Source organism: Lontra canadensis, unplaced genomic scaffold (assembly GCF_010015895.1).
Source record: "Lontra canadensis isolate GAN:19392208 unplaced genomic scaffold, GSC_riverotter_1.0 scaffold69, whole genome shotgun sequence".
NCBI classification, from domain to species: domain Eukaryota; kingdom Metazoa; phylum Chordata; class Mammalia; order Carnivora; family Mustelidae; genus Lontra; species Lontra canadensis.
Genome location: NW_022631063.1, coordinates 7,072,680 through 7,096,530, shown reverse-complemented (window position 1 = coordinate 7,096,530; position 23,851 = coordinate 7,072,680). Strand labels below are relative to the sequence as shown.

Here is a 23,851-nt window from a genome sequence, read left to right as displayed (position 1 = left end):
AATAGAAATACCAGAAGCCACATTTCTCAGTATTCGTCAGCTTCTCTTTTTTTCCTTTCTCAGCCCCCAGAGAGGAGATGGGGCTGGGCTGCCTTGCATTTGGAACTTGATAGGCCATGAAGTCTTGTCAGTAAAAGTGATTGCTCTTTCAGAATCCCCAGTTTAGTCTTGTGATGCCCTACAACCTGTTCTTAGCCCCCCCCCTTTTGGGGGGCACTTTAGCATCTAGATGGTACATTTTCCAACACTTTTTTCCCAAGGTCTAAGTCAGTGATGAGCTTTGGGTTATAAATTCCAAGTGTCTAGGGCTACTTGTATGTCAGAGGTCTGGGCCACTTCGTTTTGCAATCTGAAATAAATGAAAAACTGTCATCACAAGATTTTTTTTACATTTAGCCTATTAATAAATGTAATATAGAAAATTCCAGTATTATGCTGCGGCATAATTTCAGGACTTATAGAACGCACCCAGTTCACATAAGAGGTGGTGTGGTCTGATACTGCGTCACTAGTTTTAACTCTAATAATGAACATTTTTAATCCCTGCAGTATGTGCCTGGGATGTTAGTGCATTAGCTTCATTTCGAGATGAGCTCAAAAGTCTGTGATTTGAGGGCTTTTGTGTTAGGCCCCTTGCCACCTACAGAGATTTCTTCTGTGATTCTCCCCTGTTTTCCAAGGAGGTTTTCTTTGCCCCTGAGTTTTGAAGCTGGGTTAGAGTTTATTTCACATTTATTTCGAAGAAGATTATCTTTTGCTTTCTTGGTAAAGAGAACTCGTTAATTTTAATATGTGACATTATAAAACTGGTTACACTTGTTTCAGCTGGGGTTTTAGGGAAATAGTTCTCGTTTGTTCTTTCAAGCATTTCAGTTCTACAGATACTCTCAGTATGACTGTAATACTCTACATGGCTTCAGGTGTTGGAAACCTATGCGACATCTGTCCTCTTAGATATGGATCCCCAGTGAATGCCTCGGTGATAATCAAGAATAAAATTGAGTAATCCCGACACGAAGTCTTGTGTCCTTCTACCATTCATCTGCCCCTGGTAGTCTTGACCTGGCCGTGGAGCCTCCGAGGCGTGCCGAAGCAGTTTACCCAGGGTTATTGTTTCTGATTGATGGGACATGCTGTTTGGTGACGGAATGACATCGTGATGCAGAGTTAGGGCAAGGAGGTCATTCAGCATGGGGGGATTTCAGACAGCCAGAGGGATCAGAGATGTCCAAGGGGGTCCAAGCTAAAAAGGGTTTTTTGAACTATTTTCAAAGTAGTATCTGTTGGTACAAGGCAACAAAGAATGAAAAGGAAAATAGGTAAAGGTAATGGAATGGGAGTTCGTATTATAAAATAGTGTTGTAGGGATTTATACAGTTTCTTCCACTACTTTTCTGTTCTCAGGAAAAGCCTCAAGTCTACTTTCATTTTTCTTGTTTTCACTTTGGCTAATGATGGATTTTAATTAGCCTTCATTTTCCTCCATAATAGAGAATATACTCTTACTCAGTCATTAAAAGTGACAGTGATTTTATACACTCACTCAGATGTTAAAGTACTTGTAGCCCAGGTGATAGGACGGGCACTTGCACCCATGAATTCCTAGTTATGACTTCTTCACCTTTTGTTTTCTTCTGTTTGACATCAGAACTCCTGCTCCCAGGGTGGCTTCAGACCCTTTAGCATATTCTCATCAGTCTTGCATTCAAAATGAGGTCATGACATTCTGGGAATTTGAGGGTGAATATCCTGTACTTTCATTTCTACTGAGGTGAAGCCTCAGGTGGTGCTTTCTCAGGGCTGAGGCGAGGACACAGAAGAGATAAATCAGGAAGGGCCTTTTATTTATACCCACGTGCCTTTCACCTTGTCATGTCCAAATTGGATTAAATTTTTCCTTTGGTTAGTCACAGTTCTTGGAAAGAAAGATATGGAGGCCAGTGTTGTTATATCTGGTCTTGAGGGAAAATTGGAAACATGAGCTTGATCCCAGAACTTTCTTGAGCTTTGTAACTAGGGAGTTGTGAGATGGTGGGCCATCCAAAAAGTATGGTAGAACCCGATTCCCAATGCTGACATTTGCTGCAAGGGTGTTCAGATTCAAGTAATGTAGAGAATTTTAGACCTGAGGGTACAGTGCTTTCAGAAATTATAATTTACTGAGAACCTGTTGGTATAGGCTGTGATGGTCTTCCTCCCAGGGAAGGGCACAGGGTGAAGGAGGGTGAAGAGTGGATGTGAACTTGGAGGGTCAGTGAAATATTTGGCACCAGTCTACCAAGATAGGACACTCTTTGTACCCCTTAAGCTGTACGATCTCTGAGAAAGACCCTTTATGTCTTGCGTTGTCCCACCCTCCCTCCCATGTTGTATTGTTTGTATGTCAATTTTACTGAATTTTGAACTGGAACTACTGTGACCATAAACACCCCTGTCATGTAATGGCTTCTCAATGAACACTTATTAAATGAATGAATAATAAGTTAATGAATAAGTACAAGAGGAGATACTTTTCATGTCTTAAGACCAATCTAAATTTAATTTTGGTTGTAATTTTTGACATCAGAGGAAAGGCAGCTAGCTGGGGAAATGAATCTTTCCAAATACTTCATTGCAGTTAAAGTTTTATGTCTTCTTGAGGGGTTGGATATAAGGCAGGGGTTGGATATAAGGCAGGTCTTAATTTATTCTGATGCAGCACTGTTCAGTAGAACTTCTGCAGTGGTGGAAATGTGCTATATCTACATTTCCAGTATGGTAACCACTGATCCCATGTAGCTTTTGGTCCCTTGAAATGTCGTGAGACTAAGAAACTGAATTCATTTCATTTTAATTAATCTAAATATAAATTTAAGAAGCCATAGTGGACTAGTGGCTATTACACTGGAAAGCACAGTTTTGAAGGGAAGAATTTACAAATATTTTCATTCAGATATTTTGTAAACCATTGAGATAATTTTATATATTAATATTAATTTTATTAATTTATCACACAAGAATTATTATTAATTTAATATTAATATCTGTATTGATATTAATATTTATTAATATTAATAAATTAAATGCAATACCATGGGGCTGTGAATCTAAGCAGTGCTGTGCATCTTCTGTAAAATTATCCTTGTGTAGATTAAAAAAAAAAAGAACTTTAAATGCTTTTGGATTTTCTGTACTGTGAAGATGACTGTTCTGAATTCCTACTTTTTATTGTATGCCTAGAATCTGTGCTACCTCCAGGGGGTGCTTATTTAGATATGGGCCTCAGCACATTCTTGTATAGCTGGTCGAAGATTTTTGTCATAGTGTACTCAAAAAATGCTGGTAAAGGCAATTATAAATGTTTATTTTCCACGTGGCAGATTTTAATGATTGCCAGATATGGGGAATTTGTGACCAGATGTGTGAAGACCGAATTGGCCATCACCAGTGCCACTGTGCAGAAGGGTACGTCTTGGAACATCAACGGCATTGCAAAGCTAATACTTCCTGTAAGTAAATTAAGGACACTTGCCATACCACTGACCAGGAAACTTAAACGATGAATATCCTCCTTCCATGACAGATGACAAAAGAAATATCGGCGTTTTTGTGGATAGTAGGGTTTTATCATCACAGATTAGGAGTGGACCCTGCTGCCAGAAGAAAGGGTCCACATTAATTTTGTATTTTGATTATTAGGACCAATTTTGGATTAATCATGACCATTTGTCATTTTTTTTTAAAAATATTGTTGCTTGTTCACTTTGTGTCTGAGCTTTTGTGTCAGCTGTCACATTTAATTGTAGAATATATTTCTTTTGCCAATTTTAGATTACTTGGACATTTACATTTTAATTTACCACAAACATGGGTGACAAGTATCTATAGAAATAATTTTGGCATTGTTTATGAAAAATTTAGGATTGATTCAAAATGGACCTCTGAAATTTGGGTTGGAATTTTGAGGAATGCCTTCATTCTGGGTGTTTTGTTGGAAACAGTCTAAATACTGTAGTACCAAAAAGTCATGGAGAAAATCTGTTAAAAACTGATATTCCCCTCCCTACCCCCCTATTTTGTCATCATGCATTTCTGGATAAGATGTTTGTTCCTTTTTTCCAGTTTTTTTTTTTCTTTTTTTCTTTTTCCTTCCCCCCCGCCCACATGATCTTGAAGTTCCTTTGGTGGCCTTCTGAAATTTATCTGAACATAGAATTGATGAGTGGCCCATTTCCAGGTTATTTTTGTGTAGAAATACCTGATTTGCTGTCTACTAACTTTTTGGTACAGCTGATTTTTAACAAGTAAATGTATTTACTTTTGAAAGAATAATAAATTCAAATGTTCAAAAATTCTAAATTACAAAAATGTCTTTTCTCCATCTCTGTTCCTCTCTGACCAGTGTCTCTACTTACCTTCTCCCATGATTAACCATTGTTTATTTTAATTCTAGAGACTGTTACATACATAAATAAGAATGTACAAATACAGGTATCTAAGTCTATTTTTTTGTTTTTGTTTTTGTTTCTTTTTTTCCCCAAGTTTTTCATTTAATTTTCAGTTAGTTAACATACAGTGTAATATTAGTTTCAGGAGCCTAATTCTGTTTTTACAGATTATGGGAGTATACTATGCATGTAGTTCTGTATTTTGCTATCAGTGTGTATCAACATAGAGACCTCTTCCTCATTCTTTTTTTTCCTGGTGGCATAAAATCCCATTTTTTTTTTTGATGTACATTATTTATTTAACTAGTCCCCTACTGATGGGCTTTTGTATCATTTTTTTTTATCCTTTGCTATTGCAAATAAGACCGCAATGAAAACCTTGATATTCCTGTGTCATTTTACATGCTTGTGAGTATGTAGGTAAAGCTTATTTGGATCCATCATTGCCATATTTTCACAGAGTGATTTTCCCAGAAATCCATAAAATACGTTCTGTGCTTTATACAGTTTGAAGTTCCTGGGTTAGATGCCCATATCATAGAGGATTTTTGAAAATACGTGATGTATTCCTCTCCGTGTCACTGTAAGTGCATTGGAATAGCAGTCAGAACACTCGAGTTCTTGGTAGACTGTTCCAAACTTAACTGTGATTCTGGACACTTCATCAAGCATCTTCGTGCCTCACTGTGCCTATCTGTAAAATGGGTAGAATGACACCTATATGCCTACCTCAGAAGTTCATTTTAAAATCAAGTAAGATAACATAGAAGAAGCATTTGAAAAGGCAGGAAGTGTATCTGTTGTAAGTTTGCCTGAAAGGGTGATACGCGTAGGTTTGTTTTCTTGAAGGAGTGATAATGCCTTCCTTCTTCACATTTAGCTGAGCAGGCCTCCGTTATCTTCTCCAATGGTCGGGATTTGCTAGTTGGTGATATTCATGGAAGGACCTTTGCGATGCTGGTGCAGTCTCAAAATCACGGAGTGGCTGTGGGTGTGGATTTTCACTATCATCTACACAGAGTCTTTTGGACTGACACTGTGCAAGATAAGGTAAATAGAAATTTCAGGAGTATAGCTTGGGAGCTGATAGAACCCCAAGAACAAAGTGTTGATAGCTTTTCATTTTGGGGGGAATGGAAAGGAAAGTTCTTTTGTTTTCTAACAAAAAAGGCCCTTGAGATATTTTATGTTAATCAGCACCTTTTCCATGCTATACTATTACATGTGACCTATTAAACAAAGCAGTCTCTTATATGGATTAGCCTTGAGCAACTTTTAATTTTATTCGAAATGGAGTCCAAAAGCCTAATTAAAAGAAAGAGTAGACATTCTTTCAAAACTGGATAGACATTTGGTAGTAATTTTTGAAACTTGATCATTTAAAATGTAAAAAGTGCTCTGCTTCCTTGGATGATAAAAATCAGATTTTACCTGCATCTTCTAAATGGAACTGTAATTGAAGATTGGGTAACAAATATTGATGGCATTTTGTTTAACAGCCAAAATTTCATTACGCTGTCTTATTTGGAAAGTATGATAGATTTAATTGTAACTTGGAGTGATGCAACAGAGATTTTTAAAACATAAATTTTAGAGAACTGTAAAGGGTTATGACATTTTATTTCTTCCTCTTACATTTCCTTGTACTGTTAATAAAATTTTAATTTAAGTGGTAACTTGCATAGAATTTATAAAAGTTGCAACTTTGGATTATTAACAATTCTGACTTGATTACAGCTAAAAATCAAAACAAACCATCACTACTTCCTCCACAAAAAAATCCATTTTCTTTAATTAAACTTTCAATAGCTACCAAGAATTAGAAATGCAGGATTAAAAAAATCCAACCTTTTATAGTTGCCTTGCATATTAATTTTAAAGAAACTCTTTTGGGGCACCCGGGTGGCTCAGTGGGTTAAAGCCTCTGCCTTCGGCTCAGGTCATGATCCCAGGGTCCTGGGATCGAGCCCCAAATTGGGATCTCCGCTTGGCTGGGAGCCTGTTTCCCTTCCTCTCTCTCGGCCTGTCTCTCTGCCTGCTTGTGATCTCTGTCAAATAAATAAATAAAATCTTTTGGGGCGCCTGGGTGGCTCAGTGGGTTAAGCTTCTGCCTTTGGCTCAGGTCATGATCCCGGGGTCCTGGGATCGAGCCCTGCATCGGGCTCTCTGCTCAGCAGGGAGCCTGCTTCCTCCCTCTCTCACTGTCTGCCTCTCTGCCTACTTGTAATCTCTGTCAAATAAATAAATAAAATCTTTAAAAAAAAATTAAACTCTTTTTTTTCCCCCAGTAGCCCAGGATGTAAAATAGTTTTATTTATTTATTTATTTTGTCTAGATGACTGGTACAACATAAATAGCTATACTGAATGAATATAGGAAAACAATGCCACAGTTAATGTTTAAGAAGTGTAATTTTGGGTTTTCTTTCAGGTTTTTTCAGTTGACATTGATGGCTTAGACATCCAAGAAGTTCTTTCTCTTGATGATCCAGAGAATCTAGCTGTGGACTGGATTAATAATAAACTTTATTTGGTAGAGACCAAGGTCAGCCGCATAGATATGGTCAATTTGGATGGAAGCCATCGGATTGTCCTTATAACTGGAAACTTGGGGCATCCTAGGGGAATTGCCGTGGACCCAACTGTTGGGTAAGTGATGTGAAAACATACTGATTTTAGTATATTTGAAGCTTTATCATTTCCTATGGGTAAAACATCCATTGGATTAATTAAAGGTTGGTTCTGATTTCTTGTAGGGTCTGTACTCTCAAACCCATGTTTATTTTATATCTCCATTCATATAAGCTTTCAACGAGTACATCTATTGGTGTACTAAGCATATATGATTTTTTGGGGTATGGATTTTATTTTTAGTGTTTGCCACATTTGCCTGGCCAGGAGACTGGACTCTTAGTAATATTGTTACAACTAAATGTTACTTTTGATTCACCATTATCAAGAAGATCATTCTACCATGATTTAGCTGCATTTTTTTTTTAAGAGGGGAAAGAAGATGGGAGCTATCCCTTTTAGCACTTACTGTTACAAACTGGGATTGAGAGAACAGTGATAGTACCTCATTACAAGTTGCTCAGTGTGAATCACCACGTCAGAATTGATAATGCTCATTCGTTTCCAGGTGTAAATTCAGATTTTCCTAATGTCCACATTTGAGTGCAGTTACAGGAGACTTAGTTATTTCCTAGATTTTGAAAGTTGGTTCTTAGAGTGTTTGTGTGAACTTCAGGCTACTAAAGGGTTGGTGAATGGTGCTTATTCATTTCTACTTCATGATATCTTGCTGTCTTTCCTTGAAAATAATGGATATGTTCTCTAGACTATGTCTTATAATGGGGAATTAAGGAGGGAAATGATTTGATAGCTTATTTTAAAATTCATTTGTAAATTTTCCTGGATGTAAAAAAGAGAATGAATGGCAGAGCCAGGGGTCAGGGGAGAAAGTTAAGAAGATAGATATGAATTTTGAGGTTGCTATATTAGTGCATTTTAATAGTTGCTATTTGGAGTTGTTGACTCTCCTGATTGGCCCTCATAGTTTCTGATTTTTTTTCTTTGCTGTTCTATACTGCCATGTTCTCTAATCAGCTAGAGGAAATTTCCATTGATCCAAACAAGCAACCTAAAAAACAACATTTTCCAGATAAACTTGTAAAATAACTGACTTTCATCATTTGTTTGTCTTTTGTAGTTATTTATTTTTCTCAGATTGGGGGAGCCTTTCTGGGGAACCTAGGTTGGAAAGGGCTTTCATGGATGGCACCAACCGTAAAGACTTGGTAAAAACAAAACTGGGATGGCCTGCTGGGATAACTCTGGATATGGTATCAAAGCGTGTTTACTGGGTTGACTCCCGTTTTGATTACATTGAGACTGTAACCTATGATGGAATTCAAAGGTAAGAAGTACTTTTTAATATTAAGCTTCATAAGTTTGGGGGAAAGTACATAAAATTTATGGAGAGGGACACGGAGGGACCAGAATTAAAATACTGCTTTGTTGATTGACGTTACATCTTGAATGACTTTTGTGTTGACATTTGTGTTAAGTGACATTTTTTAGGGGGGTTGTTGTTAACCTTTCTCAGGTCCATAATAGCATTCATTAAATATTGCCCAGAGCATTTGTTCTTTGATTTCTCCTCCCCAACTTCTCCCCAACTCCCAGATAAAGCACGTTATTTTCATTAACTCCTGAGTCCATTTATTTCTCTGGGTCCCTTATGGTTTATCTCCAAAGATCACTTTATCTTTTAGCTTACTAATTTTCCCCCAGTGAATAAATAAGTTTTATTATTATTATTATTTTTAAAAGATTTTATATGTTTATTTGACAGAGATCACAAATAGGCAGAGAGGCAGGCAGAGAGAGAGGGGGAAGCAGGCTCCCCGCTGAGCATAGAGCCCAATGTGGGGCTCGATCCCAGGGCCCTGAGACCATGACCTGAGCTGAAGGCAGAGGTTTAACCCACTGAGCCACCCAGGTGCCCCAATAAGTTTTATTATTTATTTAACATTAGCTGGTGGGAATTAATCGGTCTTTACGTATTTAAAATTTCAAAGAGAAATTCTGACTTGTATCTTTACCTGATATACTTCAAAGATAGTTAGAATATTTGAACATAAAATATGGCATACTTTTTATTTCATTTTTTTAGTCTGATGAGAGTTAACTGTAAATTAAATAGTTAACTATTTTAGTATCTCTGCTTTTGATATTTTCAAAAGTTGGTTAAAACACGGTTTTTAAGTTTGTCAAAATTACTCTTTGTGGATTTAGAACATAAGCTGGCCAATTTAATTTTTCCAAATGGCTTGAATTTATTCTTTTCTCAAGTAAGGAATATTATAGTTTTGCTTTCTCCTTTATCTCTATTTTGTAAGGATGGTATCACAGTCTGCCACTGGATTTCATATTCTTAGAACAATATCTTCTTGGTTAAATGAAGTGATTGGGTATTAAGACTATGACTTCTCATCATTCAAACTGGTTCCCATAATGAGAATGTGAAAAAATTTAATGAGAAGATATCAATCCAATAAGTCATACAAAAACAATGAAAAATTTTTTTTACTCTTCCACAGATGTTTTGACATTATTTTAGATAGTATAAATGTTTTTATTCTAAGGTTAAAGTAAAACATAGAAACCTAACAGTCAATGGAATTTCAGAAATATTTGAGCGCTTTGCTGGCTGTGAAGAAACCTCAAAGAGCTATTAAAGCTCATGAGTACAGCTGAAATCATAAAGTCACTGCCTATTGGCTTTGCCAGCAGGTGGCATTCAGGGTTCTGGAATTTGCTAACTGAAAAGGAGAAACCATTCTCTAATCTTAATGTACCATGTCATTATTGAGTGTTTTAAAGTGTGGGCTAACTTTGCACCTTAGGTTTCTCTCCCCACCCCCACTATGTTTTTGGTGTTTTTCCCAGCCTTAGTATCTTCATTTCTTTTCTTGGAGGCCCGTTGTGCTTTTTAGTTTTCAGAGGTGTTAAGATTTTTCTTTAAGGTCTTTGTTTTTACAAAGAGGAAAAAAAAAGCGTTTTCCCTCATGAATCGTCCTTTACCTTGCTTTCTTTATGTGGCTAAGTGAATTATTATCTGTGTAGAAGTAGTTACGGAGACCATGTAGATTTTTCTTTCCCTTGCTTGGCACCTTTTACTTTTTCTTCCGCCAAAGCAGCATTGGCCACCCTGTACCTCCACTGTAAGTATGATGAGTGGACAGTTTTATTCAGCACAGGGGAGCAGTGGTAGCAGTACTTCTCAGTTTCCCAAAGTGACATCAGGAATAGGTCTGTGTGTTTCCTCTGGGTTCAACTCTTCTGCTCACTATCCTGCTTCCTGATGCTAAGAAGTGGTTAATGGTACAGTGTGAGATATGTTGAAGGTACCTGCTACCACATTTACATTCCCTTGTTACACTCTTTCACCTATGGATTACAAAATGATATTTCACAGCTTAGCCATTTTTTCTTTCTTTTTTCTTCTTTTTTTTTTTTTTTTTTTTGGTGGGGTGACCTTAATAGAATGAGAAGCATGTAAAAAACAGTCATTTTTCAAAAAATCTGGAACAAACTAGGACTGGGACTGAATTTTATTTTCAAGGGCTTTTCCCAAGAGACCACATGAAAATCCTTCTATCAAATGTAGGTCGAAATATACCCACATCTTAAAATGTATTTTTCTGTATATCTTGTAACAATAAATTACTTAGCCTTTTAGACATTTACTTGAATTAATTCCACCTTTAATCAGAATGGAGGAAAACAAAAAGTTTGTGATACACATCTTTTGTTACAGGAAGACAGTAGTCCAAGGAGGCTCACTCATTCCTCATGCCTTCGGAATAAGTTTGTTTGAAGGTCATGTATTCTTTACTGATTGGACAAAGATGGCTGTAATGAAGGCAAACAAGTTCACAGAGACCAGTCCACAAGAGTACCACCAGACTTCTCTGAGGCCCTTTGGAGTGACTGTTTACCATTCCCTCAGGCAGCCCTACGGTATGGTATACCCAGGACAATGGAAACCCTGCTTAGTGCTGGCCTTGGTAGAAAGGTTTTCTCAGTGCTGTGGGAGTTAATGATGAGTGATCTAATGAGATCTGGGTGGCATTTTCAAATATATGATGGGTTATCTAAAGAGTTAACCTCTGTGAAATTGGCTGCATAGATCATGGGGCCTTCTGAAAAAAATGGATGTATTTCAGAGTTACAATGCCAAATCTACAGGAAACTTAGAGATGTAATTTATATATATTTATTGGCACCTGAAGTATGCCAGGTCCTGTCTAACTGCTGGGGATGGACAGCAAACAAACTGAACCAAAATATATTATACCTTCATTTTACTGGGAGAAATCTTGTATTCAATCCGTTAATATTTAAGGAAACTGAGGCCTAGAAGAGGAAACTAACATGCCTAAGTATTTAAGGTAGTGTCAGAGCCAATTTCTTCCTCTTCTTCTCTGTTGAATATGTATGACACCTGTTACTTCACTTGCATTGGGACTGTCACAGCCATCGGTGTTTGACGTCTCATAGGCTGGTGACTTATCAAAGTAAAGAAATATTTTGATTTAGACACCATTTAGTCTTCTATTATTTTATAGCAAGTATTGTTTGTGTTTCAAGGTTTTAAATTGACAGGACTATTGCAACTGTATAGAACTCTTTTCTGTATTTGCTCATGCATCAAAAAAAAAAAAAAGAAATATAAACTGTATGGATAGAAAGTTCAGTATCAGTGAAGAGTAATTAAGGGAAAGGAGGATTTTACTTTAAAACTCCCATATTGAGTGGTGGGGTCTGACTTTAGAATGGAGAAAGACCATAAATTAATTAGGTTGGTATATATATATTTTTTAAACAGAAACTAACCACTGGAACTGATATACTGAACAATATTCATCTCAGTGTAGTCATCCTGCGATAACGTTTACTTTAGCTGAAAATATGTACTACACCTGAAAACATTTTGGTAGTCTCTATTTGGAATAATCAGTTCATGAGCTACTAAATTCCTGTTTGCCCTTGACCAAATACACTACCCAATTTTATCATCCAAATTATTTGTTTGTTGTTTCCCCCAATCAGTCCACCTGAGAAGGTAAAGAGACTTGTTTTGTTTTCTTTTATTATTATTATTATTATTTTATTTATTTATTTTTTTTGTAAAGAGACAATTTTAAAGAATAAGTCAAGGGCTAAGAAGACAGTTTTCAAAGCAGAGAAGACCTTGTTGGCTGTGACAGGCTTTGCGTACAATGAGTTTTTGAGTCCCACTTTGAGAATGCGTTTTAGAAGTATAAACTGGTTTATATTGCAGGCTTGTAGGGTTTTGGATTTAGATCTGGATTTGACTTCTGGTTTAGCTGCTGAATAATATTGGACAAGTTGTGTTACCTTCTGAAACTTTGGTTTCCTCTTTTATAAAATTGGGATAATAATACTTCGCTCTTAGAGTCATTGATTGTAAGTTGCTTTACTTAAAACGCATGCATCCAGTGAGTTACAGCTACTTATTATATCTCATGAATGTCCAAGTAACACTCAAGCTTTTTTGGGGGAGGCAGTTATTTTTAACCACTGAGGCTAGCAGATGTGATTACTGTGGGGAGAAGAACTCCCAGAGTTACACAGCTGTGGGAATCTTGTGTGTTGCCATGACCAGTTTGAGGGTAGGTGGGAGAGCTTAAATGGGGTGTTTATAGCAGCAGCCAGCAGTAGCGTTTGAGTTCAAGCCCATTATTTTGTTTCATGTACCTGGCTCAAAGTGGTTTCACGTGTCTTGGGTAATCATAACATTTCTAATTGAGATTTAACCCTGTGTATTTTTTCCTCTAGTTAGCAATCCATGCAGAGATAACAATGGGGGCTGTGAACACATCTGTGTCCTCAGCCACAGAACAGATAATGATGGTTTGGGTTACCGCTGCAGGTGCGCCCTCGGCTTCAGCCTGGATGTGAATAACCGCCACTGTGTTGGTAAGAACTCCCTTTGGGGCTGTCTTTTTGGTAGGCAGCCGAGCGGTATGTGCAGCTTTTGGACTGGGTATGCTTCCTGTCGTACTCCTTCATGGTGAAATACCATTTGGTAGCTGACAGCGTCTTCCTCTGTGGGCACCACTCCCTTTACACACAGGGTTCGAAGATGTAAATTTCTGTTCTTTGGGCCTTTCCTTTTTTTTTTTTTTAATCATTTTTTTAATTTATTTTCAGCATAACAGTATTCATTGTTTTTTGTACCACACCCAGTGCTCCATGCAATCTGTGCCCTCTCTAATACCCACCACCTGGTTGGGCCGTTCCTTTAATTGCACATTTAGGGTTTCCTTGGGACCCCCTTTCCCCTTTTCTCCTTCCGGAAATCTTTGTCTCCTTTCAAAATTATGCTTTTGAAATTCCATACGATTTAATTTTGGGTTTTCTCTGCTACGTATACCTTTTCCGCTTTAGATGTTAGCCTTCCCTTTATTGGGAAGTACTTCCCGTCTCTTCCGTTACCCTCTCCTAGTCGGCTGCTTCTGCCCCTCCTGGGGCGTGGTTGCACCTCCATCCCGCTTGGCTTTATTGCTGTGTCCAAAGTTTGAACTTACTGTTGGGGTGACCCATTTCCTCATCCAGTTTTTCACTTTTCAGCTCAGATTTTCTCTTTATATCTGCCTCTCTCTCCGGGATTCAGTTATTCCCTCAAGCACTTCTTGTCCTCCTCTTGGGTTGCCTACACATCTGCTCGGGAGTGGGCTGTTGCCATGCCTCTGCTGATGACGAAATGCACACTCCTGCAATATTTGGTTTTCTTTTCTTCCCTTTGAAAACTCTCTCCTTTTTAATGCCTTTGACAAATTCTTGCTCCCCAGATGGTACTGCTTTGGGCTTGGTAATGTAAGTTCTCTAATTCTAACTGAAACTACTTTGTTCACTTTGTGGGTCATCCTAGATTCACGTAAAAAACATTGTCATTCAGAAAGCCATGTGTCTCTGGCTACTATATTGACACCACATTGTCTAATAATTTTACTTTTAAATTCCTGCAGTTTTTAACTTTGTCTTGGATACACCTCCTACATCTCTCTCTTTTTGATTTCCTGACATACTCTTACTGTCTCCTTCTTTGATTTTAAAGTCTCTCCTTTTTTCCTGTTTCATCTGTTTTTCCTTTCTCCTCCCAACTTTCCCTCCTTTACTTATTTCTAAATAACTTAGCTGGTTGCTCTTTCTCGAGTCTTAATACCTTAAAAACTGCAGTAGGATTCGTGGTGTAGATCTCTATAAAAAAGTTAATCCTCAGTTGAGAATTTTGTTGACATTACTATGTAGTTCAGTTAATAATAAAATTCATCACAGGGACCATGTTTTATATAAATAAATCTTAAGGATACTTAATTTCTCAAGAAGAAGCAAGATTATAATCGTCGTATCACCTTCATAGCTGCTTATCTTTTTTTCCCTCTCTCCCCATGATTGCCAACAATGCTTTTGACAGATTTGTTTTTCATGTTGTTTTCAGAATTATAAAATTTGCTTTATGGATATATAAATAATTTCTCTGGAATTGAGGGAGGACAAGAATCAGGCTATGGCCAATTGTGTTGTGTTCTTCTTCCTACAGCTGTTAAGCAGTTCCTGATCTTTTCGTCTGAAGTGGCTGTTCGTGGCATCCCATTCAACCTGTCTACGCAGGAAGATGTCATAGTTCCAGTTACAGGAAATCCTTCTTTCTTTGTTGGGATTGATTTTGATGCCCAGGAGAACACTCTCTTCTTTTCAGATACATCAAAAGACATGATTTTTAAACAGAATATCAATGGCACAGGTAAGAATACATTAAAAAATTTTTTTGCATGGTTTGTGCATATTTAAATAATAGTACTAAAAATGTGCTCACTAGAACTTACGTAGCTTGCTAAATACTTTTAGTTCAGAAGAAATCCATTGCTTTTCCCATGACTTTAGTTAAAACAAACACTTCCTTTCTTTTAAGAGTGTATTTTTAACAATGAGAAATAATAAAACATCAAAGACGCTGACATTACATAAAAGGAAAGTCAAGTGTATGAAAGTCAGTAATGGGTTAATTGACTAGACTAGGAGCTTGATATTATAATAATAAAAACCCCCATGATTATATGGGAATACAGACTTACTATAAGTTTTAAGTTGATTGGGATTCTGTTAATATCTTTATGATCATCACAGATAATTATGGAAAGTCACACTTTACTGCCGGATACCTTATTGAATGATGGCATAACTCAGTATTTTGATTTTAAAACCTACTGGAGAATTCTACCAAATATTGAAAGAAGAGTTAATCTGATTCTTTTAAAACTCTTCCAAAATATTTAGGAAGGGGGAATACTTTTCATAGTCATTTTATGAAGCCAGCATTACTTTGATACCAAAACCAGATTGGGATACCATAAGAAAAGGAAACCATAGACCAATACCTCTGATAGGTATCGATGTAAGAATTCTCAACAGAATATTGCAAACAGAATTCAAGAACATATTAAAAGGATTATACGCTATGACCAAGTGGGATTTATCCCTGGGATGTAAGGGTGGTACAATATATGCAAATCAATAAATGTAATATGTCACATCAGTAAAATGAAAGAAAATCACATGATCATCTCAGTAGATGCAGGAAAAGCATTTGACAAAACATACTTTCATAATAAAAACTCTTAACAGAGTGGCTATAAAAGAAAAATACCTCAATATAATAAAGGCCATGTACTACATAAACATACCTAACATTATACTTAATGGAGAGAAATTGACGGCATTTCACCTAGGATGAAGAGCAAGGCAAGGATGCCCTCTGTCACCATTCCTGTTCCATATAGTACTGGAGGTCCTAGCTAGAGCAGTTAAGCAAGACAAAGAAGTAAAAGGCATCCAGATCAGAAAGGGAGAAATAAAAAAGTAGTTATTTGCTGATGATATGATCCTGTATATATAGAAAATCCCAAAGGATCAGTCAAGAACTGTTGAAATTAATGAATAATTTCCATAAAGTGGCAGGACACAGTCAACATACAGAAATCAGTTGCATTCTTTTACACTAATGATGAAGCCTCCAAAAAAGACATAAAGAAAAACATTCCATTCACAGTAGCATCAAAAACAGTAAAATACTTAGAAATAAATTTAACCAATGAAGTGGAAGATCTGTACAATGAAAACCACAAAACTTAGGTGAAAGAAATTAAAGAAGACAGAAATAAATGGAAAAACATCCATGTTCATGGACTGGAAGAATTAATATTGTTAAAAGGTCCTACTACCCAAAGTCATCTACAATTCAGTACAATCCCCATCAAATTACCAAAGGCCTTCCTCATGGAAATAGAAGAAACAGTCCTAAAATTTGTATGGAACCATAAAATAGCCTGAATAGCAAAACCAATCCTGAGGAAATAGAACAAGGTGAGACATATCACACTTCGAGATTTCAAACTATACTATAAAGCCATACATAGCTACTGTAATAAAAACAGTATGATATGGGCACAAAAATAGACACATCATAGAACAGTGGGACAAAATAGCCCAGAAGTAGACCCTAGCATATATAGTCAACTAATATTTGAAAGGAGATTCAAGACTAACCAATGGGAAAAGTTTCTTCAACAAATGGTGCCAGGCAAACTGGAGAAACACAAGTAATATAATGAAATTGGACCCCTATTTCCAAAGACCCACATAAGTCACAAAAAAATTAACCAAAATAGATCAAAGACTTAAAAGACTGATACCATAAAACTCCAAGAAGAAAATGTAGGGAAGAAGTTCATCAGTACTGGTCTTCGCAGTAATTTTTTGTGCATGATGTCAAGCACAAACAACAGCAACAACAACGATGAACAAATGAGACTACCTCAAACTCAAAAGCTCCTGCACATTAGAACAACAAAATGAAACGACAACCTATGGGATGGGAGAAGATATTTGCACACTATATATGAGATAAGGGGGTCAGTATCCAAAATACATAAAGAACTCAGTCTAGCTCAATAAAACAACAGGGGCGCCTGGGTGGCTCAGTGGGTTAAACCGCTGCCTTCGGCTCAGGTCATGATCTCAGGGTCCTGGGATCGAGTCCCACGTCGGGCTCTCGGCTCAGCAGGGAGCCTGCTTCCCTCTCTCTCTTTCTGCCTTCCTCTCTGTCTACTTGTGATCTCTCTCTGTCAAATAAATAAATAAAATCTTAAAAAAAAATAAAAACAACAACAACAACAACAACAAAAATCTAATTAGAAAGTGGACAGAAGAACGAAATAGACATTTTTTCAAATGGGACATCAAAATGACCTACAGATACATGAAAAGATGCTCAGCATCAATAATCATTAGGTAAATGCAAATCAAAACTATAATGAGATACCACCCGAAACCAGTCAGAATGGCTAATGTTGAAAAGACAAGAAATAACAAGTGTTCGTGAAGATGTGGAGAAAAGGGAACTCTGAATTGTTGGTAGGAATGTGAATTGGTGCAGCCACTATGGAAAATAGTATGAAGTTTCCTCAAAAAATTAAAAATAGAAATACCATATGATGCAGTAATTCCACAACTGGTATTTGCCTAAAGAAGATGAAAACATGGGTGCATGGGTGGCTCAGGTGGTTAAGCCACTGCCTTCGGTTCAGGTCATGATCCCGGAGTCTCAGGATTGAGTCCCGCATCGGGCTCCCAGCTCTTCGGGGAGTCTGTTTCTCCCTCTGACCTTCTCCCCTCTCATGCTCTCTCTCACTCTTTTTTCTCTCAAACAAATAAAATCTTAAAAAAAAAAGAAAAGATGACACTAATTTGAGAAGATACAACTCTATTTGTTGCAGCCTTATTTACAATAGCCAAATTATGGAAAGGACCCAAGTGTCCATCAATAGATTAATGAAGATGTGATACACACACACAAACACATAGACACACACACACACACACACAGGGATGATATTCAGCCATAAAAGAATGACATTGTGTGATTTGCAACAACAAGGATAGAGCTAGAGAGTATACTGTTAGATGAAATAAGCCAGTCAGAGAAAGACAAATACCATATGATTCATTCATATGTGGTATTTTAGAAGCAGATGAACAAAGGAAAAAAGAAAGAGACAAAGTAAAATATAGACTCTTAACTATAGAGAACAAATTGATGATTACCAGAGAGGGGATGGATGGAGGGATTCATGAAATAAGGGAAGGAGATTAAGAGTGCACTTACCTAGATGAGCACTGAGTAATATACAGAATTGTTGAATCACTATATTGTACAAATGAAACAAATACAGCAGTGTATGTTAACTATACTGGAATTAAAAAAAATTCATCTTCCTCTGTTTCCTTTTTATTTGGGTTCCTTTTTCTTTTTTTGAAGATTTTATTTACTGATTTTAGAGAAAGAGAGAGAGAGAGCACAAGCAGGGGGAGAGGCAGAGGGAGAGGGAGAAGCAGCCTCGCTCTTGAGCTGGGAGCCTAACATGGGGCTTGATCCCAGGACCTGGAGATCTTGACCTGAGCCAAAGGCAGACACTTTAACCATCTGAGCCACTCAGGCGCCCCTCCTTTTTCTTTTTTTAAATTTCAACTTTTTTTTTTTTTTTCCCATGATAGAAGCTTTCTTCAAATTTCTGTGATTCTTGTTGAATATCTTATTGTTTAATAAGGGCAAGTCTATAAAAGCTACCAGAAGGTCTGTCTGTATGTATGAGTCTCATCAGCTGGTGAACTTCCTGTGATGAGGCAGCCTTTCTGTTGGGGAGCTTCCAAACATTGATATTAGTAAATGATGTTAATGAATCTTTTTCTAGAGATAGTCATTTGTCATTAGTAGATGTCTCCATTCTCCTTGGTGTGGGGAGTAAGAGGTGGTGAGGGTAGCTTGCGGTCTATGTTCTAGGAGAAGTACAGAGGACAGGGAGCTGAGGACCCTTCAGTTTATGAGTCACACAATCCTCCTGTATTCAGTTCTGTTCCATCCAAGCATTCCCTTGTGCACTGTAGTATCCTTGAGCCCACAGCATCTCTGCATCAGTTCCTCCAGAGAAGATATCTGATCTGGTCAGAGAGGTAGATGGAGGGGAGTGGCATAGAAGCTTAGGCTCTGAGAGGGATCTGGTGGTGTAATTGCTCTGGATACCAACTTCTAACTAAGCCCCTCAGTTCCTCACCCCTGCTATTCTTCTAGTATCTCTGAGAGCCAATTTGCTGAGGCTTCTGCATGTGTGTGTGGGTGTGTGTGGGGGGGTCTTCCCTCTGCTGGCACTGAGTTTGCAGCTTTCCCCTCCAACTTAGTTACCATCCCTCTAATCGCTTTGTCTTCTAAACCATGGAAATCTCTTACCAGCTGTCCCTGTATTATCATCTTAAGATTGGAAGGAAGGGGTGCCTGGGTGGCTCAGTGGGTTAAGCCTCTGCCTTCAGCTCAGGTCATGGTCTCAGGGTCCTAGGATCGAGCCCTGCATCGGGCTCTGCTCAGCGGGGAGCCTGCTTCCCCCTCTCTCTCTGCCTGCCTCTCTGCCTATTTGTGATCTCTCTCTGTCAAATACATAAAATAAATAAAATCTTAAAAAAAAAAAAGAGTTTGGAAGGAAGAGGAGAAAATGCATGTGGTCAGTCTTCTACTTTGAACCAGAGTGCGTCTTCTCTGGGGACCAGAGTTAGTTCCTCTGAGCTTGGAGGACTGCAGGCAATCTTAGTTCTCACCAAAAGGCAGTGTGGGGTCTCCCAGCCCCATGTAAGCTCAGTCTCCTATCGGCGTCTCACAGCTCAGCTCCCTTCTGCTTTGTCAAACTGGAATGCTCATCATGCATTTTGTCAATTTCCGGTCTACATGTTGAGCAAGTTACCTTTTAAAATATTCTGTAGTCAGTGGTTAAACTTTCTATAATTTGGTGAGGGAGGTATTGCATTGCTGTTTTCCAGGGAGAGGAATAAGTGTTGGTGAAAATGTGTAGAAAATGAGTTGTCAGAAATCAGTTAAAGTCAAGATCAGCTGAATGAAGCTCAGGAACTCAGATATGCTCAAATCTCTCATCCTAAAAATTTAACCCACCTGCCAGTCCCTGTGTCTCTCTAGTTACTGCTCTCTCCAGGGTTGGACTACATGTTCCTGTTCTCACTTCCACATTTGTACTTGGCACTTATTTCTCATGCCATCTCAATCTGCCAACTATGTCACTTAAAACCCTTCTCATCTTGGTCACCTCCAGTCTTGTTTCCTTCTCTTTCTTGTTCATTTTTTCTGGTGCTCTTTACAGGTCTTTCCTTCTTTGCCTGTTTCCTAAACAACTGTGTTCTCTGGTGTTCAGCATTGGTTCTCTTCTTCTTCTTCATCTTCTGCATGACTTTGCACCTTCTGTGTCTTTGATTACTGTTTATGTAATGATTTATCAATCGGTGTGGGGAGACTTGTGATAGATTTTCCTCCTAATCTGGGGAATGAAGGAAAGATCAAGAAAGGCTCTTTCAGTTGATGATATAAATATCTTTCCGAGCTCTCTAAGGTTCAGACGTATAATGCCAGCTGCCTTGGATATCTCACCATATATCCCACAATCACCTCAAAACCAAGAGGTCTAAGTGGACATCTGTACCCATTTTCTCACAGACGTCCTGCCTTAGCATAGAGCATGGCCACTCTCCCTTCCCCTCCTATTCTCCCGTTCCTCCCAGGATCTGGTGGTTATCTAGACTTTTCCCTTTCTTTTAGTCTCTCATTAACGTGTTAACCTTTGAAATGTGGAGTTCTCAGTCTGTCTCCCTCTCACTTCCAAGCTTTTGCTTTCCTATAGCACCCAATTCAACACTTCCTTTGGGAAAGTTTTCCTCACCTCTACATTGCCATACGCTTCATTTGGAGTCTGTGTTTCATATCATTCTGTGCATACCTCTGTCATAACACCCATTACTCTTTGATTTTTGCCCCCTGGCTCTGTCCCACTTCATTATAAATCCCTTGAAGGCAGTGTTCACACTTCTTTCAGGATGCTTCACTTTTGTGGGACTGAGTTTCCTCATCTGCAAAATAGAGATACTAGTAATACCTTGACTGAACCAATGTAAAGGTGGATGAACCCATGTAAAATTCTTGGACCACTTCCTGGCTCATAATTAGTGTTCAGTGAAAGCTATTATTATAATACTATTAGCAATATTATGTTTCCTAAGTATCTAGTATGGTGTCTAGCACTTAGAGGACTTTCTTTTTATAATTCACTAAGTAGATGAATGGAAAAAGCACTAAGATTGGTTTTCCTACTTCAAAAAAAGAGTTGTCTTTTACTGTGACTCAGATTTTCTTTAGCAAAAATAGGAAAAAGAGAGGATAGGACAGAAAAGTTTCACAAAGAGGAAAGTGGTCTTTTTTCTCCCAAACCCAGTTCTGGTTTTCTTTTGGTATCTTCACTGGTCTTTTCAAAACGTGGCAACTTAGAGTTTTTGAAAGGCTGTTGATGAGAAGATTGGGCCATCCCACCTCAGAGATCTCCCTCCCGCAGTCGTACCTGGCAGTGTCAGCTTATCAGAGCTGTCTGTGGGTGGTGTTTATGAATATGTGAGCTCAGGTATCTTCTCTTCAGATGTTCTGTAATGAGAATTTTTAAATTTTTTTTCTAGAAGGTTGAACAGGGGAGTAAATGTAGGGCATACCACTTCTGGTTCTGTTTATCAGAATCATTTCTGTTCTTTGAGATCCAAACTTTTGGGAATGGATAGATTCTAGGTTTATCTCATGTTTTTGCTCAGCAGTTTAGTGTTTTTTTTTTTTTTTAAAGGAATTCCATATGGGTTACTGAAATATGCTGTAACTCTGACACAATTTAAATATGCAGTAGCAGGAAAATGTATGTCATAGAATATGCTTAGTTTAAACTGTGTCCATATCTCAATTTACAGGAAGAGAGATTCTCACTGCCAACAGGGTGGAAAGTGTTGAAAGTTTGAGTTTTGACTGGATTTCAAAGAATCTCTATTGGACAGACCCTTCTTACAGGAGTATCAGTGTCATGAGGCTAGCTGATAAATCGAGACGTGCAATCATCCAGAATTTAAATAACCCACGATCAATTGTAGTTCATCCTATCGCTGGGTAAGTGTGTTCCTGTTCCCTGAAGAGCTTGAAACGGTATGTCTTTTAAAGTTACGGAAAAGTGGTGCCACAGTTTTTTGGCAAGTTCAGCAAATGTAGGATAGAACTATATAAATTGAAATCACCTTAAATTTTATCCCTTTAGCATAAGCTTACGTAATCACTTTATCTCTTTGAAAACACTTTCTCCTTAGTTTCAGCTTTCCCAGTCTTCACTAAAATTTGGTTATTTTCCCCACAATTGAAGAGGACCAACAATGTGATACAGATTCAGTAGAGAAGGATTGAATGTGCAGTGGAATTATCAGGAAAGGCTCAAATTCTTCCCCTGCTTTAATGTATTGATATAAAGCATAGCAAAAGTTGCTTAATCATTCAGTAGTTTTCAGACTAAAAAGTCTTTCAGACTACACACTGAGTTTCATGTTTAACCATTCCATAACTGACGGTGTCAGACAAAAACAGTTTATACTATTCTTCTAGGTTCTTATCTTTCTAATTTAAGTATGGTTAATAGCTAATATGTTTGTTTCCAACAAGTATGAGCTGGGTAGTTGTAGTTGAGTGGAATTTTAAAAAAAAAGAAAGAAAATGAGTAGGAATTCACGAAAGCCTGACTCATGGTGGGCACAGAGTGAGCACTTTACATAATCTTGTCTAATTCAAAAGCTGGTTTGTGAGCCAGGTAGATGACTGCCTGTTAAGCCATAGTTAGGATTCAGATTCCAGGCCTACTTTGACTACAAAACCTTTGTGTCTAAGAACTCTGTATGCTGCCTCCAGAATGTTTATTTTGTATTTAAATTTTCTCCCTGTGAAATAATGTAAGAAACATTTAAAAACTGGTGATACTATTAATAAGAAATTGTATTGCCGTGTAGAGAGTTGATGTTCTAATGAATTTATCTTAAACCAAATCTTTGGCATTTGGTTTTGAAAAGCTGTTAAATTCCTTTCCTACTGACTCTTCCATTTAAAAGAATATGAAGTCACATTTCAGAAAGTTACTTTTGGAAGAGATTAATTTTAGTTTCTAAGGCTCACATGAAAGAGAAATTTTTTTTCCCCTAGATTTTTCTTTATGTCACTCCTCAGAATAACACAAACATGCCTTGGGTAGAGATTGTATGAAAGTTATGTTGGTTTGTGTGTACTCTTCATCAGAGATGAAATCCTTTCCTGCTGCAGATTTATCAGTTCCTTGTGGAAGATGACTAAAGAGCTATCTAGTGTGTCCTAGCTGTTTAACCCAGAGAGGAAAGAGAGATTAAAGTCTTTGCCCATAGTATATCATTTCATTTGAACAACTTTGGACTATTTAAAGTACAACTGGGGGGTGCCTGGCTAGCTCAGTTGGTGGAGCATGTGATTTAGTCTTGGGGTTGTAGGTTCGAGCCCCATGTTGGGTATAGGGATTACTTAAAAAATAGAATCATAAAATGTAACCTGAATTATGTCTTTTTTTTTTTTTTAAAGAATCTACTTGAGGGGCGCCTGGGTGGCTCAGTGGGTTAAGCCACTGCCTTCGGCTCAGGTCATGATCTCAAGGTCCTGGGATCGAGTCCCGCATCAGGCTCTCTGCTCAGCGGGGAGCCTGCTTCCCTCTCTCTCTCTCTCTCTGCCTGCCTCTCTGTCTACTTGTGATCTCTCTCTGTCAAATCAATAAATAAAATATTTAAAAAAAAAAAAGAATCTACTTGATGACAATAGTTTTAGGTCCTAGGTTTAGCACAGTGGTTCTCTCCTCTGGATGCCCATTTTAATGCCATTTGTATTTGTGACTTCAGTTATATGTTGATAGC

General features: G+C 37.8%; 1 protein-coding gene across 1 annotated transcript in view; it reads left to right on the top strand.

Annotated features, from left to right (window-relative positions):
* The window catches only part of LRP2 (LDL receptor related protein 2), a 206,694-nt gene that overhangs the window by 66,909 nt on the left and 115,934 nt on the right, over positions 1-23,851 (top strand). The window contains exons 10-17 of the mRNA XM_032880388.1: positions 3,360-3,488; positions 5,308-5,477; positions 6,858-7,075; positions 8,136-8,342; positions 10,749-10,951; positions 12,794-12,934; positions 14,562-14,765; positions 21,857-22,049. Of these exons, the coding sequence (XP_032736279.1) occupies positions 3,360-3,488; positions 5,308-5,477; positions 6,858-7,075; positions 8,136-8,342; positions 10,749-10,951; positions 12,794-12,934; positions 14,562-14,765; positions 21,857-22,049 (1,465 nt within the window). The remainder of the gene's footprint in view (positions 1-3,359; positions 3,489-5,307; positions 5,478-6,857; positions 7,076-8,135; positions 8,343-10,748; positions 10,952-12,793; positions 12,935-14,561; positions 14,766-21,856; positions 22,050-23,851) is intronic.